The sequence below is a fragment of the Crocodylus porosus genome, unplaced genomic scaffold, assembly GCF_001723895.1.
Source record: "Crocodylus porosus isolate Cpor-Errol unplaced genomic scaffold, CroPor_comp1, whole genome shotgun sequence".
Lineage (NCBI taxonomy): Eukaryota > Metazoa > Chordata > Crocodylia > Crocodylidae > Crocodylus > Crocodylus porosus.
Genome location: NW_017728928.1, coordinates 18,527,431 through 18,543,029, shown reverse-complemented (window position 1 = coordinate 18,543,029; position 15,599 = coordinate 18,527,431). Strand labels below are relative to the sequence as shown.

Here is a 15,599-nt window from a genome sequence, read left to right as displayed (position 1 = left end):
GGGGGGGCACCGGGCTCTGCCCTGAGGGCAGCCTGGGGGCCGGCAGGCTGGGAGCCAGGCTCTGCCCTGAGGGGCAGCCTGGGGGCTGGCACGGAGGGTCCCGGGAGCCTCTGAGCTGGGAAGGAGCAGGGGCGCAGCAGGCCCCTGGGTGCATCTCAGCCCTGTCCAGCAGGGTCAGAAGCACAGACATGAAACTGCAGCCATGGGACAGGCGGGGTTGGGACGAGATCGCAGGACGGCTGCTGGCTCCAAATGTTGGCTCCTAACTGGGGAGTAGTGGCTTTGTGGAATAACTGTGTCTCGTCCTGCTCCCGCTAGCAGAGCCAGAAGAGCTGCAAAGGTTTGCTCCAGGGGCTGGTTGGTGGGTTTTTTCCATCTCTCAAATCTAGCTTTTGTTGGGCTTGAAACCTGGCCTTTTGTTTTTATTTATTTTTTTGACACCAGTACACCATGAAAATTGGGGGTTTTAAAACTATTTTTGTCTCCTGGCCGCTTCCAAGGATAGGCTGAGCTAAATGGAAACTTTGAGGAAATTAATGGAGTTTGCATTTCTCCATGTATGTTGAGCCACCAAGTCCTAGACGGTAACACTTAAAATATGGAAGGAGGGAAGGAAAATAAGATAGAGGCTGGAATTTCCTTGATGCAGAACAGCATTGCTATAAAGCCATCGGCCATTTTATTGTGGTCCACACAGACTTCTCCTCCCCCTCCCCCCCACCAATACATTTGCTGCCCTTTTCCAAGCCCCGGTTGGTCTAATTTTTCTTAAAGTTCGGTCTGCACTTTTTAGGATTTCAGCGTTTGTTTAAAAGCCTGCAGTGACTTGATTTCTTTAAAACCAGTTTAGCTTTTCACTTCCACTTTTTAAATCCAGTTAGAGCTTTAAACAATCGCCCCATATTTCTTCCTCCAGAACTGCATTTGTTTCTCAAAACAGATGTTCTGCCCATGAAGAAATATATTTAATAAAAAGTGCTTAGCTCCATTAAACTTGAGACCCTTGGGTTATTCTCTGTTGATTCGGCGCCCCCTGCCGCCTGCCCGTGCAGCTATCCCTGCAGTAGACACACCCTGTGTTAACAGTATGCTTGTCCCAGCCCATACAGCGCACACATACAAATGCGGAGGACTGACTGCAAGGACTGACTGCTGTCATTTAAAAGTATTTTTCTTTCCCTTCAGATCTTTCCAAGACTACGGCCAAAATGCTCCTTTTGTTGTTGGGAATCATTGTGCTTCATGTTGCAGTACTGGTGCTGCTTTTTGTTTCAACAATTGTTAGCGTAAGTATGAACTTTATTTTCCTCTCTGCTGGTGATCTTTATTTGCATGGGGGAATGGGAATGTCATTAATATTCGTGGAGACTCAGGGGCCTGGGATATAGGCAGATGAGACCAGGGCACTTTTTCTCCTGCCGGTATCAGCTTTCAGTAGAAGCCTTTAATTTTGGATTAGAGTTCTCTTTTTAGCAGCAAGTTACCAAATAATCTTGGCATGCTACACATAAAGTCATTCTTCTTGGTGCCTGGTAGGTTGTTACCATATACTAAAGGAGATCAACATTCATTATAGTTTTAAGGCTTAAGATTTATATATGTAGTTCACATGCAGGGTCAGTCCCAGCAGACTTAGGGTGCTCGGGACCTCTTCAGAACCAGTTCCCAATTAATGCAGGGTCTGAAAGGAATTAGCGCATGTAACATAGGCAGATATGGGTTTTTTAAATGCAGAAAATCTGCTGAGCTAATCAATTCAGACTGGTTTTCAAAGGACCCTCTTTTTTTTTTCCTCAGCCAAAAAAAATACTTACCAAATCATCTCAAATGAGTTGGAAGTCATGCAAAATAATTCAAGTTATTAATTCAGCCATCCAAAGAGCTGAACATTAGAGAGATGTAAAGCACTTTTCCCCTGACAGACTTGGCAAAAGTTTAAAGAGAATAAAGAAAATCCATTTTTATGCAGAAGAGTCCAAAGCAGCTAAAGGACAAAGTTGAGAAGTTTCTTTCTCAATTCTCTGTAAATAAAAAAAAAAAAAAGAATAGGAATGAGTATGTGGGCATGAATGTTTGTGTGCGTGTGTGTGTCTATGCAAATTTATGGCCTGGGGTATTTGGTTTCTTATTTCTCTGTCTGAATCCTAAGAAAACAAGAATTAACATGCTCTGCTTTGCCGACTCTTTCATGAAAGCAGCACAAGTTTTTCCTTATTGTTTAGCCTTAAATGCTGCTCTCCCTTCGCTACCCCGCTCTGCCACCACCTCTCACAGTGCCGCGTGTCTCTTTTTCAGCAATGGCTTGTTGGTAACGGGCACACGGCAGACCTGTGGCAGAACTGCAGCTCTCTCCACGTCCCAAGTGCCTTCCAGTGCCAAACGTCATCCACAAACGGTGAGGACTCGGATATCTTCTGTGTCTTGTCTGTTTCTTCAAAAGTCAGAGTGATTTTTCTCTTTTCCTTCTTCTTTCAAACTGCTGGAAAGCAACATATGACAAAACAGTCTCTGGGGTTTCTCTCTGCAAGGCAGGCAGCAAGGGGGCTGGTTTTGCCATTTTGCCCATCCCCAGTCACTCTGCTCTGTCTGTGGAGCTGTCTGTTTGAGGAAAGGTGGGAGAATTATACCATACGTTATAGACAGGGCTGGAAAAAAAAGGGGCGAGGATTTATAAAAATATAAGTCCCCTGTGATATTTGTGGTTTTCCTGCACAGCTCCTACTTTTAACCAGACTGCGCGTGCCTCGTCTGTTTTGCTGGACTCCTGTCTGGGTAACATTTCATTCCATGCCAGAAAAAAGGGCTTCATTCACTGCTGTGCTGAACCTTGTGCTGTCCTACCAAACAGTGAAAAACACTTCTGTATTGCCTTCCCAGCACCTTACACTTACCTTGCCCTCACTTTGGACTGAAATAAATGATTTCACAAGCAGTGGAGGAGCAGAGGCATAACTAGACACTTCTGCAGCCTGGGCAGTGGTGGTACACAGGCCAATGGCTGCTGACAGGCTGCCAGCAGTGGGGCAGTGGTGCCATTTTTACCACCCCACCTTATCAGCACCTAGGGCCCTAGCTGCTCTCCCACCCCATCCCATCCTAACCTATCCTATCCCATCCCATCCCATCCCTGTTAAACTGCTATTATCAGATTCTGTGTTCAGATGTGAATCAGGGTGGTATCAGGGTGCTGCTGTCTGGTACGTCAATGTCAGTCTACAGCAATACCATAGAGATCACTAGATTTGCTGTAAGTTTAGGCAGAAGATCTCGAATTTGGCCTGCCCTTGGTAGCTGTGTCCCTGTGGATGATAGCTTAGTGGATTGCTAGCTGGAGAAAAGCGGGGCAGGGGGTCAGGTCCTGCCCATTTGCTAGTACTTGTGGTATGTTGACAGTGCACTCAGCAGTAGTTGGGGATGACCTGATCTGACCTCTTTGCAACTTGTGCCTTGCAATTGTATTCAGGAGGTAGTACCTAGATAAACAAGCACGGGCAGCCTGTGGAGGGGGCCTCCTGTCCCGGATGCTACTGCTAGGAAAACTGTATGGTAATTATTCTAGGCATGCCATCTGTTTGCTGAAGCAGTAGAAGTGTTTTGAAGACCTAGAATCACACTTTCTCTACAGAGGATGTCCACTATATACTTGAGATAGCAGGTAGCAATCAGGCCCAAATCTTAGATATTGCCCGCCTCTGTGCTGCTAGGCAACCAGGGCACATATATACACACACACACACACATATATATATATATATATATACACACATACTGTATGCAACAGCGTGTGTGTGTGTGTGTGTGTGTGTATAAACATTTCCTTCTGCCTGTGGTTAGGTTACTCTAGGAGGGTCCCACAACCAAAGTTCATGGTGCTAATTAGTATTGTGGACTGGTGCCTAGCCCTCTGGTGTGGTAGAAGTTCGAGGGAAGTTGAGCTCTGCAGATTTCCCCAGCTCCATCACAGTTACGCATATGCTGTTGCTACCCAAACCTGCATCCCTGAATTTTCTCGAGCTCCCTTTAGGCAACATAACTTTGCATTGATTTCTTGTGAGAATTCAGTTTTCAAAAATTGTCTCTTCCTCTCTTCAGTAACAAACAGCCAGGACGGCTTAGTTAAAATGCTTTCTCAAGGGCTCACTTGAAGTCTGAGTCAGAGTAACCCAGGTTATGGTACTTATCCTTAAATGGCTGGTTATCTCTGGAACTTGTACGTTGGCTAAAAGGCAGCTTGTACACTGGTTAAAGGGTACTGGATGATTTCTGTACAGGGCTAGATTTTACTTTTAGATATGCTTGTATCTGTCAGGAGGAGCTCAGCAAGTAAGTTGTTTAAATGGCTTCAGGTAGTTATAACCTGCCATCAGTTTTTAATACGCGCCCTTGCTGAAACAGGTGGGAGTGCAGTTCTTAGTAAGAATCAGTGGCTCAGAGTTAAGAACCAGAGTTTTCAAAGCACAGCCCGCCCCTCCCCCTTGCACATGAAGTATGTACCTGGTCCCACCCTCAATTTACACCTGTGTGGATCAGGGGTAAACCTAATGGAGTCATAGGTGTTCAGGCAGTGAAACAAATGATGTCCGGGAGATCAGATTGAGATCTTTAGGAGGACAAGGTCCATAGGCAGGAATACAAATCCAGAGCTAGCTATGGGTGCTTCCACTTCAGTCAGCCAGTGTGGCACGTGGTATGCAGGTAAGGGGATACTGATACTGGACTGTGGCTGCAGAACTGCTTCAGCATGGGAGGCACAGTGTGTTGTAGCAAGAAATACTGGAGTGGGACTTGGGAAATGTGAGTTTTGCCACAGTTCTGCGAAGTGACTTTGAGCAGCGACAGCCTCTCTCTGTGCCTCAGTTATCCCTCTGCAAAATAGCGCTTATGATATACTCCTGCTTTTTTAAGTGCTTTGAGATCTACTGATGTCAAGACACATGCAAGAACTAGGTATTATTATTGATGTAAAAGTGTCTGATTATTACTGGCTCTAGAAACTCATCTGGACTTGCATCTCAGATCAGCTGTACTCAGTGTAACCCTATTGAATTCAATGGAGTTGCAGCTGATCTGTACCAGTGTCATGGAGAGCAGAATCCCTCAAGCACCAAAATGGGGGAAAGGATGTTAATATTCAGCAAATAGATGAAACATAATAATGAAGCGGACTGAGTAGCAGAGTGGGGAGCATTTGCCGCGTGAAAAACGAGAGCTTTTGTGGGTGGGGCATGCGAGGACTGGAAGCCTTGTGTAGTTCAGCAAGCTCTTATCACACTCAGCTGTTCAGTGAAGCAAGCATCTGATGTATTGCTAGTCAGGGTTTTCTGGAGATTAGATTAAAACGCTCAAAACCAGCCAGTCTGCTAGTAATGAAATACTTGTGGGTACCCCATCTTGAGGGAGAAATGGTGGAGCTGGCCCTACCTCTAATTTTAACTGTGCTAAAAGCCATGGTATGTTTCTCATCTCAGGATAAGGCTCATATTTCTGGGGGATTGAAATGCTTTACGTAGTAGTGTGCATGTGCGCGTGCGTACGTGCATGTGCGTGTGCATGTATGGGCCTTGGTAGCCCTCCAGTGACACCTAGTGGCATCAAATCAGACCAGACGTGGAAACTGGCTGGAATTTGTTCCAGCATCACAGATTACTGTAGCTATGTCCTAAATCAGCATTTGTCTTATCCTGCTATATGCAGCGTAGGCAGGTTGGTTCAGATTCACTCATGCATGCTCAAAAACTGCTGTACTTGAGGTTAAAATAAGGTCTGTGGTAATTGTACCCTGAATATTGGGGGTCTTTTTGTAGAAGTCATGCTGTAAAATAGTCACCCTTAAAAATGTTCTGCTCCTTTGGGTAACTAAATAGTTTTACCTTAGTGTTTGCACTATCCTAGGTGTTTCCTATTAGGCAATGCAAGGAGTATTGTAAATACAAGACTAGCAAAAATTTTAAAGGGGGAACTTGTAATCAGATCTAAATGCATTCCAGGGTGATATTGGAATAAATTGCACTTCTGAGCCAATATGAGGCTGGTAGACCGTGATCCTTTTGGATCCTATTTTTATCACCAAAGGGATCTAGCCAAGATTGGCTAGCTAAAAAATTGCCCTGCCAGTTGAAATTTTGAATTGCAAGACACAGACATATGCAACAGTACTTTTCTTGTTTATGCCCATCTGTTCCAGTCATGAGCTGCTTTGAAAATGTATTTCCTCAAAACAACTTAAGCCAGGGAAATTCATGTAAAAACTTAACCCTCCATCCTTGTTTCCTGTTTCTTTCCTTGAATTGGTTTAAATGAAAACCCTAATCTTGCCATCCATGCTGGCCCTATTCCCAGGTCAAGTCCAGTGACTAGAACTGGGTTTGGGCCGATGGATTGGTTTGTATCAGTCCATCTTTGCAAGATTGGTACTTTGCATTAATTAGTATGGTGTTGCTGCTTGAGGGTAGTAGTTCGTGACAGCTCCAGCAATGGACTATGTGTACTGTATAAAAATGTATCACAAAGGCAGCCCCTGTTGCAAAGAGACAGCAATCTAAATTATGCCTTTTACTCTCTGAGACTAGTCGTGTTAAAAATAGAAAACTAAAATATTCTATGATACTAGCTATCTGAGGTAGTAGATAGCTACTACTTGGCCCCATTGCTGTTATCATAACTCAATGCATTTATTCTCATAATGCTCTAGTGTTGTTAGGGAAGTGTCATTCTCTCCATTTTATAGATGCTAAACTGAGGCACAGAGGGGCTAACCGAGTTACCCAGGACCCCACAGGAAGTCTGTGGCAGAGCAAGGAAGTATAATTGGCTGGAACTCGAAGTGCCAGATTATATTTCCCCCCATGAATGATGGGGGAGGTTATAAATGCCATTTATTTTGTGGGTGATGAATCACATTCTGATTTCCCCCAATAAATTTCCAGTTTTTGAACATCTCTGTTATTTCCATCCTGTGCTCCATTGGCTGTACACCACTTGCTTTTTTTCAAAAAAATCCCCCCCCCAAATTATGTTACACAAGAGACCAGAAGCAACTCATTCAAATCTGTTTATACATGCACATTATGCTGCATTCTGAAAAGCCTAAGGAAAAATCATTTTGTGTTTGCCTGTGCCAGAAACACTACTCAGCATGTCATAGGGGAGTGCCAGATTCTGCCCTTGAGTAACTAAGAAATTCCCATTGAAGAATTTGGCAGAACTCTAAGCAGAGATGATTTTCCTCCGGTCCATCAGCAGTGGTTGAGTCCATATTGTGGAGTAGTAATTTGCCACATTTCCCTCTCTCTTTTTAAATCCAAGTTGCTTAAGCATAGCTGCCCTCACCATTCAGAATAACTGGCAATAATTAGAGAAGGTCTGATCCTGTACCAGTGAAGTCAATGGGAGTTTTGCTATAGATTTTATTGGGCTTGGGATCAGCTTCATACCATTGTTCATTCATAGATTTCAGAACCTTACATCAGCTGATGATTGACATTAACATATCCCAGGCTCCTGCATTTTATAGATGGGGAAACTGAGGCACCTAGAAATTAACTGCATGGCTTCAAATCAAATGAGCTTGGTCCTGTGATCTTTACATGGATTTGAAACCGATAAGAACTGTAAAAAGAACTGATATCTGGTAGCCAGGCCACTTGTGGCACAATAGGCGATGGTGGAACATTTGGAAATGTGGCCTTTACTCACATGTCTGAATGAGAGCTGAACTTGTTTGAAAATCTAATCCCAGTTGTGGATGACGAATACTTAAACATCTGGCCCTTATCTGCTTTGAAAATTCAGCCCTTGCTATGGAAAATATTCCCTTGGAAAGAACTGGTTGGCACAATCAAAGTCACAGCCACAGATCTGTGAAGAGAACTGAGTTCTCTTCACTGAAAGTCCAGACAGTCAAAAAGCCTGAGGCTGAATCGATTCAGTCTTTGCAAGTTAGTCTAAGATACAGAGATTAAACTAAGAAACAACTGGACACACATTTACTTCTGATTCAGGAAATGCAGCCACATGCCTGCAGTAGCTCAGGCCAGAAGTCAGGGAGCGCTACGGCACAGCTCTGGCATGTAGCCAACATGGGCTGTGTGTTCACTTCCTTTTCCTGCTGCTCCTGAGGTCTCTGGAATTTTCAGTCCAGACTCACAGCAGCAGGACTCTGTAGGGTCGCTCATTACTTCCTCTTTCTGCTTCCAGACACAAGCAGAGGCTGCTTCCAGGTGCCTCTGGGATTTGTAGTCCACAGTCTCAGCCAGCAGTAAGTTTGAGCAGGGAAAGGGGTGTTTAACCCCCTCCCTGGCCCCAAACTCCAGTCCCTGCCTTCCACCCAACCCCCAACTCAACCCTTCTCTGCTGGAGCAGACAGCACAGCCCATCCCAGGGCTGTGAAACATGCTGGCGGATTGTGATTTAACTTGAACGAGGAAGGGGTCTGGAACAGAAGTTTCCTAAACAGGTTTGACCCAAATCAGTTAAGTCTGATGTGACATTCGATCAGGTTTATCTTAAACCCAGTTTCAGTAATTTTGAAATTGGTTTATGTGCACTGAACCTGTGTTCTGTTACAGGTTTAAACCCAGTTCTGATCCCTTAAACCACTTTATGTGTAACTTCTGTCCGTAGCCCACGTGTAGTGTGCAGGCTACTAGAACTCTGATCCCCTGGGAGTTTTGGACAGGCATGCCTCAGTGCTAAGGGAGAGTGGTCTAAGAAGAGCAACTGCCAGGATCCCTGACCTATGCATTTACTGCTTTGATTTCAGCAATTATCTGCTACAGAATGTAATTTTTAAGAGGCTGAGAAGTATGGGAAAAATGTTGAAGTCGCTGCTTAATTTGTTCTGCCAGGCGTTCCCGGAAAAGACTTATCTAAAAAATTCAGCACTGAATCCCAGAACCGAACTTCTGACAGCCGCAGCCCAATCCTCAGTCAGTGTAAATCCCATGAAGTCAGTAGAGTTACTCCAGAAGACAATTTGACCCAAACACTGTTAATGGTCTTAAGGTGATTTGCTCTGAAATGTTCAAGCAGCATGTGGCCTGCAAGAGACTGTTTCACAGAAATGGAGATTTTTTTTTATTATTGAAATGTTTTCTTTTTTTTATGGGAAACCCTAAAGCACTCCCAAGCATCTGTGTTTTTTTCCTCATTTCTCCTTTCTTTTCTTAAATTGCTATTCTGCATGTTTTGCATGATCAGCTTTGTCAAGGTTGAGGCTATGTTATACTACAACCCCCATCCCAAGAAACTCCAGGTTTTTCGAAAAAATGGCATGGGACATTTGCAAAGTGTCAACCAACTCGTTACCAAGTGCTGTAATAGGCAGTGTGCTCTCCAGTTTGCATGTGTCACCTGCCATTGTGGACAGTGTATCAGAAATTGGAGTAGATGCTTCTGAAATCTTGAGTGACTACTTCCTGAGCTGAAGAGCCAATGCTTCCTTGCTTGGGCTGTAATATCTCACCAGTAGATTATGCTGACTTATTGCAGGATTATTTGCCCATTTTTCTGGGCCATATAATAGAGAGCTGTACTCCACTGCAACAGAGCTTCCAAGCACTGGCTGTCTACTCCTTTTGTACTGCTCCACTGGCATAAAGTGACTCTAACCTGGATTTCTCCGTGAAAGATTTCCTTTATGTGGCAAGAGACACTTGACAGGTGTAGGCTAGAGCTATGTGCTGCCCTCCTGTCTTGACCCTTCTCTTCACCACTCTTACAAGGAGGGTGGATGGGAAGAGGGACATGGCGAACTTTTCCCGGTGCTTCAGGTGTCCTTAGTTGCCAGCACAGAGTGCCCTTAGATTCCAGCAGGTGCAAAGGGCGCTCTTATGGCCCGTCTCCTGCTGTGGTTGCCGCTCTGCAGCCAGAGATCTGCACTCTGGCCTTGTGAAATTGGGATAGGTTACAGCAGGGCAAGTCACAAATACAAATACATTAGCACAGCTGCACGGTGGCTAAAAACCACAGTGCAACGGAGCCCTGAAACAGAGTCCAACAGTAGTATCTTTTCATTCTTCATTCCCAGGCTCCTGCTCTGCTCAATAGAAGGTGCTTCTAAGGGACTTTTGCAGAAAGCCTATGAACTTACATTACCGGTGATTATCACATTGCTGTGAGACGCGAGCTAGACCAGAATTAATGGTCAGTGGGAGGGCTGCATGGAAAACCAGTGTAGAGTATTTGACAGTAAGACTCGCTACAATCTGGAGAGAAGTATTTTGCCTTTGGCTAAGACTGATGCCTGAAATGCCTTTTCTTTGCACTGAGAGGAGCAGAAGGAAAGAAGGAAATATGGCAAGCAAGTTTCTGTTGTGCAATATGAACTGTTCTTAATATTAATTTTACTGTTCATATCCACTTGAAAACAGTGCAGAAATATGTACTAATTCATATTATTCTGTCAACCTTTGCATTAAATGGCTCTGTCATGCTAACCTGTCAAAACTGCATTTTAATTGTTTTTATTTAAATAGTACAAGGTATTCCCAGCATGAGCTGGTTGGACCTAGTCCCAGTGCAGATGAATACAAAGATTTTTCCTGTGAAAAAGAGATACATTTACAGAAAAAAATAAATACTCAGAGAATTCTGCATAGACATTACATATCTCTGGTTCTAGTTTTGATCTTGTTTACTTTGGTGTAAGGAGGAACGCCAGTGCCATCAGGGACAGATGGAGGGAGGGAGTTGTTATTTCGTTTCCCATCGGATTAATTCCTTAAAACACATGGGGTGGGGGGAGTGCAGATCCTCAGCTGGTGTAAATCAGCATACATCCATTAAAAATCAGTACAGTTCTGCTGATGTACACCAACTAAAAATGCCAGGCAGGACTCATCAGCTAGTGTTGTCCAAAATTGCCTGCTATTTGTTATTGGATACAAGTGACCCTTGTCAAGTTGGGTTATGGGAGTGTAACAGAACAGCAGTATTTGGCTCAACGTGTAGCAGCACAATCGGAAAGGATCCTTGAACAGGGTTTTCAGGGACAATTTGTCTCATGTGGCCTGTGAAATTATGTTTCAAGAGTTAGACTGACTATATCTTTTGAATGTCATATTGCTTTTGTTTGGGAATTTATTTTCAGGCTTTTTCTATATATTGCTCATTGTGCCCAAGGACCCACATTTGGAAACCCCAGAGAGAAATATTGTCCAGTATCTAATTCTGTTTATTGTTCATCATCAATTTCCATTATGGGCAGCATATTTAAATACATTATACAAGCAAAAAGGCCTGCATCAAAGAGGGGATATGGGAAGATGCTGCTTTAACAAACTGGTATGAGTTGGGGTGGGAAAAGCAGGATGCAGGCTTGGAAAAGCTTCTGACCATTAGCGAATTGGATGCTTTCTGTGGTCAAAGTGTGGTCTGCCACATTGACTTCTGCAAAACACAAGTGTGTCGGACTAGGAGTATTTCTGAGTGCGAAGGGAACTCTCTGAATAGGACCTGAGGCACCTGTGTCTTTCTTGAATCAGCAAGCACACGGCTCCACTGCCTCAGCTCATTAGGCTAAGCAGCTCGTTAGGCTAAGCAGCAGCAGAGTGAAACCGAGGGAGTGTTAATTAGTTTCAGTGGTGCAGTGTCTGAGTACATCGCGCTATTGTAGTGAAACTGCAGTCGGTACTACATGGTCCTTGGGATAGATGTGCTATAGGTTACCTTGGATGCAATTGTCCTATTCAATGTACAAGGATAAATTTAAAGATGTTCCACTTTTCAGTGTAATCTTCACTCACATGGTCCTATGCTGCAGCTGCTGCTCTCCTGCTAGAGCTGAAGCTGGAAAGTTACAAAAAGGGGGAGGGGAGATGGAAGGGTAAGGCAGTCCCCCCACCTTAGGCAGCGTCTGAGGTATGTACTCACTTGCCTACCCATCCTTATGCTGCTGACCTCTTGTAAGCACTCTTTAAGGGCAGAATCCCGCCCCACCTGGACTAGATAAGTTAACATGGGAGGAGGCGAAGAATGAGCTGTTTGTATTTACAAGCAGTTTGATGGCATTCATAGGCAGTGATGCAGTTATCTTTGTCACATCCCTATGGATGACAGAAGCACCATTATTCCCAGGTTACAGATGGCAACACTAAGGCATACAAGGATTAAGTGTCTTGCTCATGGTCACTCAGCAGGTCTGAGGAAGAGCTGGAAACAGAACGCAGGAACTAGATTCTCTTCTCACTTACCTGATTCCCATGAATCAGAATAACGCCTCTGATGTCAGTGGGGTCTCCAGAAGAATTGAAAGCAGAATCAGGCCTGGGATTGCTTTATTTCCAATCCAGCATTTTCATTACAAAATCATGCATCTTCCATGCATCTTCTTCTTTCTCCCCACTTCTACTCTGTATTCCCAGGGTTTTTTTAAATGCTCTTACGGTACTGATAAAGTTGCATGACAGGAGATCCATGGGCCAGGTAAGCCCCCAGACTTCACTGAAGGGTTTTGCAGGAAGTCTTCACAGAGCAGTGTTTCATGCACAGCTTTCCCAGACCATCCCTGCCAAGGCCATTTCTTTTGTATCTAGGCCATTCCTCAGCCTCAGTCAAGTGCAGGATTTTGCCCATGCTGGTTGTTATTGGGATGGTGGTGGGTAAGAGATGAGAAATGACATGTGTCACCCTTATGTCCTGGCTCACTAGCAGTTCAGGTGTCCTGCCTGGCAGGGGACTCCCTTTGGGTTATTGCATTCGCATCCTAGCTGCTCTTAGGACATACCACATGTGCCAGAAACCACAGAAAGGAGAGCAGGTCCTAGAGATTTAATAAGAGACGTGAGGTGGAGACATGAGGCTAGTGAGAAGAAGCTTGCTGTTTTTCTTTAGTGCCTGTAGCTTTCCTTCATCAGCAAGGCATTCAGAGACACCTCTCTGGAAAGCAAACCTACAAGATCCAAGCAGGTTGTTTTGCTAAATTGTATCTGAATCCCAGGTATGTCTCATGGATTTAGAGGATGCCTCAAGGGAAGAAGAAAAATAGCAAAATTTCTTTTTTGTAGGAGGCAAAGTGCATCCTTGCAAGGAGTGGTAGCGATGAGCCAGCTGCTTTCTGGTGCCTGACAATGTCTGGGTCTGTGCAGTGCAAACACAGGGCAGTGAAAGCCTCTTGTATCTGAATGCAGGGGAGCTGTGCAGCCTACTATCACTTGAGCCTTTTTCAACCTAAACTGGAGAGAGCACAAGGGAATAATGACATTTCCCCAGTGAGGAGCTGAAGGGTACTACATTACAACTTTTTAGGGTTGTTGGTTGTAGCCATGTTTGTCTAAGGACATAGGCAGGCAAGGTTCTTTGCTTAAATGCTGGTTTTATTGGACCAACTAAATAGTTGGTAAAATTGTTCTTTGCAAGCTTTTGGGCTCTAGTGCTCTTGAAATGCATCCACAAAGCATCTTCAGCTATGGGTGTTTCAGAACTTTCCCACCTATGTTCCTCCTAAACAGGGATCCTGGTTTTCCCTGATAAAAAATGGAGAATTCTCTGATAAAAAAATCACAAATTCTCTGATTAAACTCTCCAATCCATGATTAAAATGGTTCCTCACTCCCCCCTCCAACCTTCCCCCAGTCTTGCTTGTGCCCCTCATTCCTCCACAAAGCCCCCTTAGCTCTGTTGGTGTCCCCCCCCATAGGCCTCTGTTACCCCCAGCCCTGCTGGAGGGGGGGCCCAGATGCCAGAACTATGGGGCCAGGGACCCAGGTCCACAGCCCCCTGCCTCTGGCAGGAAGCAGCAGCTGCTGCAGCAGAGCAGAGCCCAGCTTCCCTGCCTGCTGCCTGCCTACTGATGGCTTGGGCGGGGGGCCCAGCGCACCATCGCTGCACGCACTCCCGGGGCGGTAGTGGGGAATCCATGCCCTCCAGATCTATGCTTGGGGCAGGGACAGGCATGGGCTGCCCACTGTGGGCTTTGGCTCCCACCCTGGTGACCTTCCCTGGGGCCTCCATAGCCCAGCAGGTGTGACCCAGCACTGCAGGGAACAGCAGGGCTGTGCAGGGACCTCCTTGCTGCAAGTTCCATGCTGCCCTCGCGATGCATCCCCTGCATGTGCAGCAGGAGCAAGGGGCACAGCCCCACACCACAGCCTCTGCTGCTTCCATACATGCAGGGGACACGTTGCCAGGAGAGCGCAAAGCTCACAGTGCCAGTGAGCCTCCCTGCACTGCCTTGCTGTGCCCTGCAGCATGGTCACAACTGCTGGGTCGCAGAGGCCCCAGGGGAGGGCAGCAGGGTGGGGAGGCCGAGCCTGTGAGGGGCAGCCTGCCCCTACCCCCACCCTGTGCACAGATCTGGTGGGCACAGGTCCCTCCTACCCTCTTGGGAGTGCATGCAGTGGCGGGCAGCCCCCCACGGCCAGCCAAATGAGCCACCTATGACCCTGTCTTGCTCCCTGCTGGGGCTCTGCAGCTACACGCTGCAGCCCTGGGCCCAAAGCCCCACATACCTCCCAGCTGGGCAGCAGCCCTAGCCCTACCCAATTCCCTCCCTTCCTCCCTATGTGGGCTTCAATCCTCCCATACTACTGCGCCCCACTCGCTGCCACTTCCCCCACCTGTAGCTGCCATTTCCCCACTTCCTGCCTTCCCGTCGGCTGCTCCCGCACCATGTGGCTTCTGGCTGCATCGCTGGACCGCAGGAGCACAGGGCCTGTGCTGGTACCATGGGGCCAAGAGGAGGAGGGGTGTGTGTGCATGTATGTGTGTGTCCATGCAATGAGGGAGGGAGAGGAAGAGAGAAACAGAGAGAACAGTGAGGGACGGACAGATTGTGTGTTTTTGTGTGTGCAATAAGGGAGTGTGTGTGTGTGTGTGTGTGTGTGTATGTATGTATAGGGCGAGTCTCACAAGCACACTCCACCATACACATGCACCCACACCTCCTTTGCACTGCCATACATGCAGACCCCCACACCCACATCCCTTCACACATGCCAGCCATCCTTCTCCCCCACAAACCTCATACATACCCACACCCCACATATCCACATACACACCCACACCCCTATCCACCTGCCCACAAACCCATACCCTCTCGCACACACCCACAGCCCCCACAAACCTATACCCACCCCCCAAACCCACCACAATATACGAGTAAGACTTCATTTTAAGCTATTGTGCAATCATCTCTATGTATACTACACTAACACATGTAAACCAGGGCAAAAATATTTTTTGAAATGAAATTAATGAATGTTGTAGATGTTCGATTTTTAGACTATGATTTGGTATTTTTCTGGTTCTGAGATGGCAAAACCCCTTGCTGAAAGGAGTACTCTGGGGGCAAGGGGAAGGACTTCCAGTGGCGAAGTTCAGGTGTTAGGAGATGGGACTTTTGGTCACAAGATGGTGATCGGGGGCGGGGCTCCTGTTAAGGGGCGGGGCTGCCCATGCGGCTCTCGACAGGTTTTCAAAACTCGGTAAACGGCCCTCTGCCCGAAATAACTGCCCACTCCTGATGTACATTCACATGGTGTCCCCTGCCTGACCACCCTCCTCCTGCTCCCTCCCAGCTTCCTGCAGACTGGGACTCTGCCAGCCTACAGAGAGCTCTTTGGAGAAGAACAAAATCCACATGTTTCTCAGGAAAAGGGGAA

General features: G+C 46.1%; 1 protein-coding gene across 1 annotated transcript in view; it reads left to right on the top strand.

The window, feature by feature from the left end:
* PMP22 (peripheral myelin protein 22) overlaps window positions 1–15,599 on the top strand; it is a 34,727-nt gene that overhangs the window by 573 nt on the left and 18,555 nt on the right. Inside the window, exons 2-3 of the mRNA XM_019542733.1 lie at window positions 1,186–1,286; window positions 2,296–2,395. Coding sequence (XP_019398278.1) covers window positions 1,209–1,286; window positions 2,296–2,395 — 178 coding nt within the window. The 5' untranslated portion in view covers window positions 1,186–1,208. The remainder of the gene's footprint in view (window positions 1–1,185; window positions 1,287–2,295; window positions 2,396–15,599) is intronic.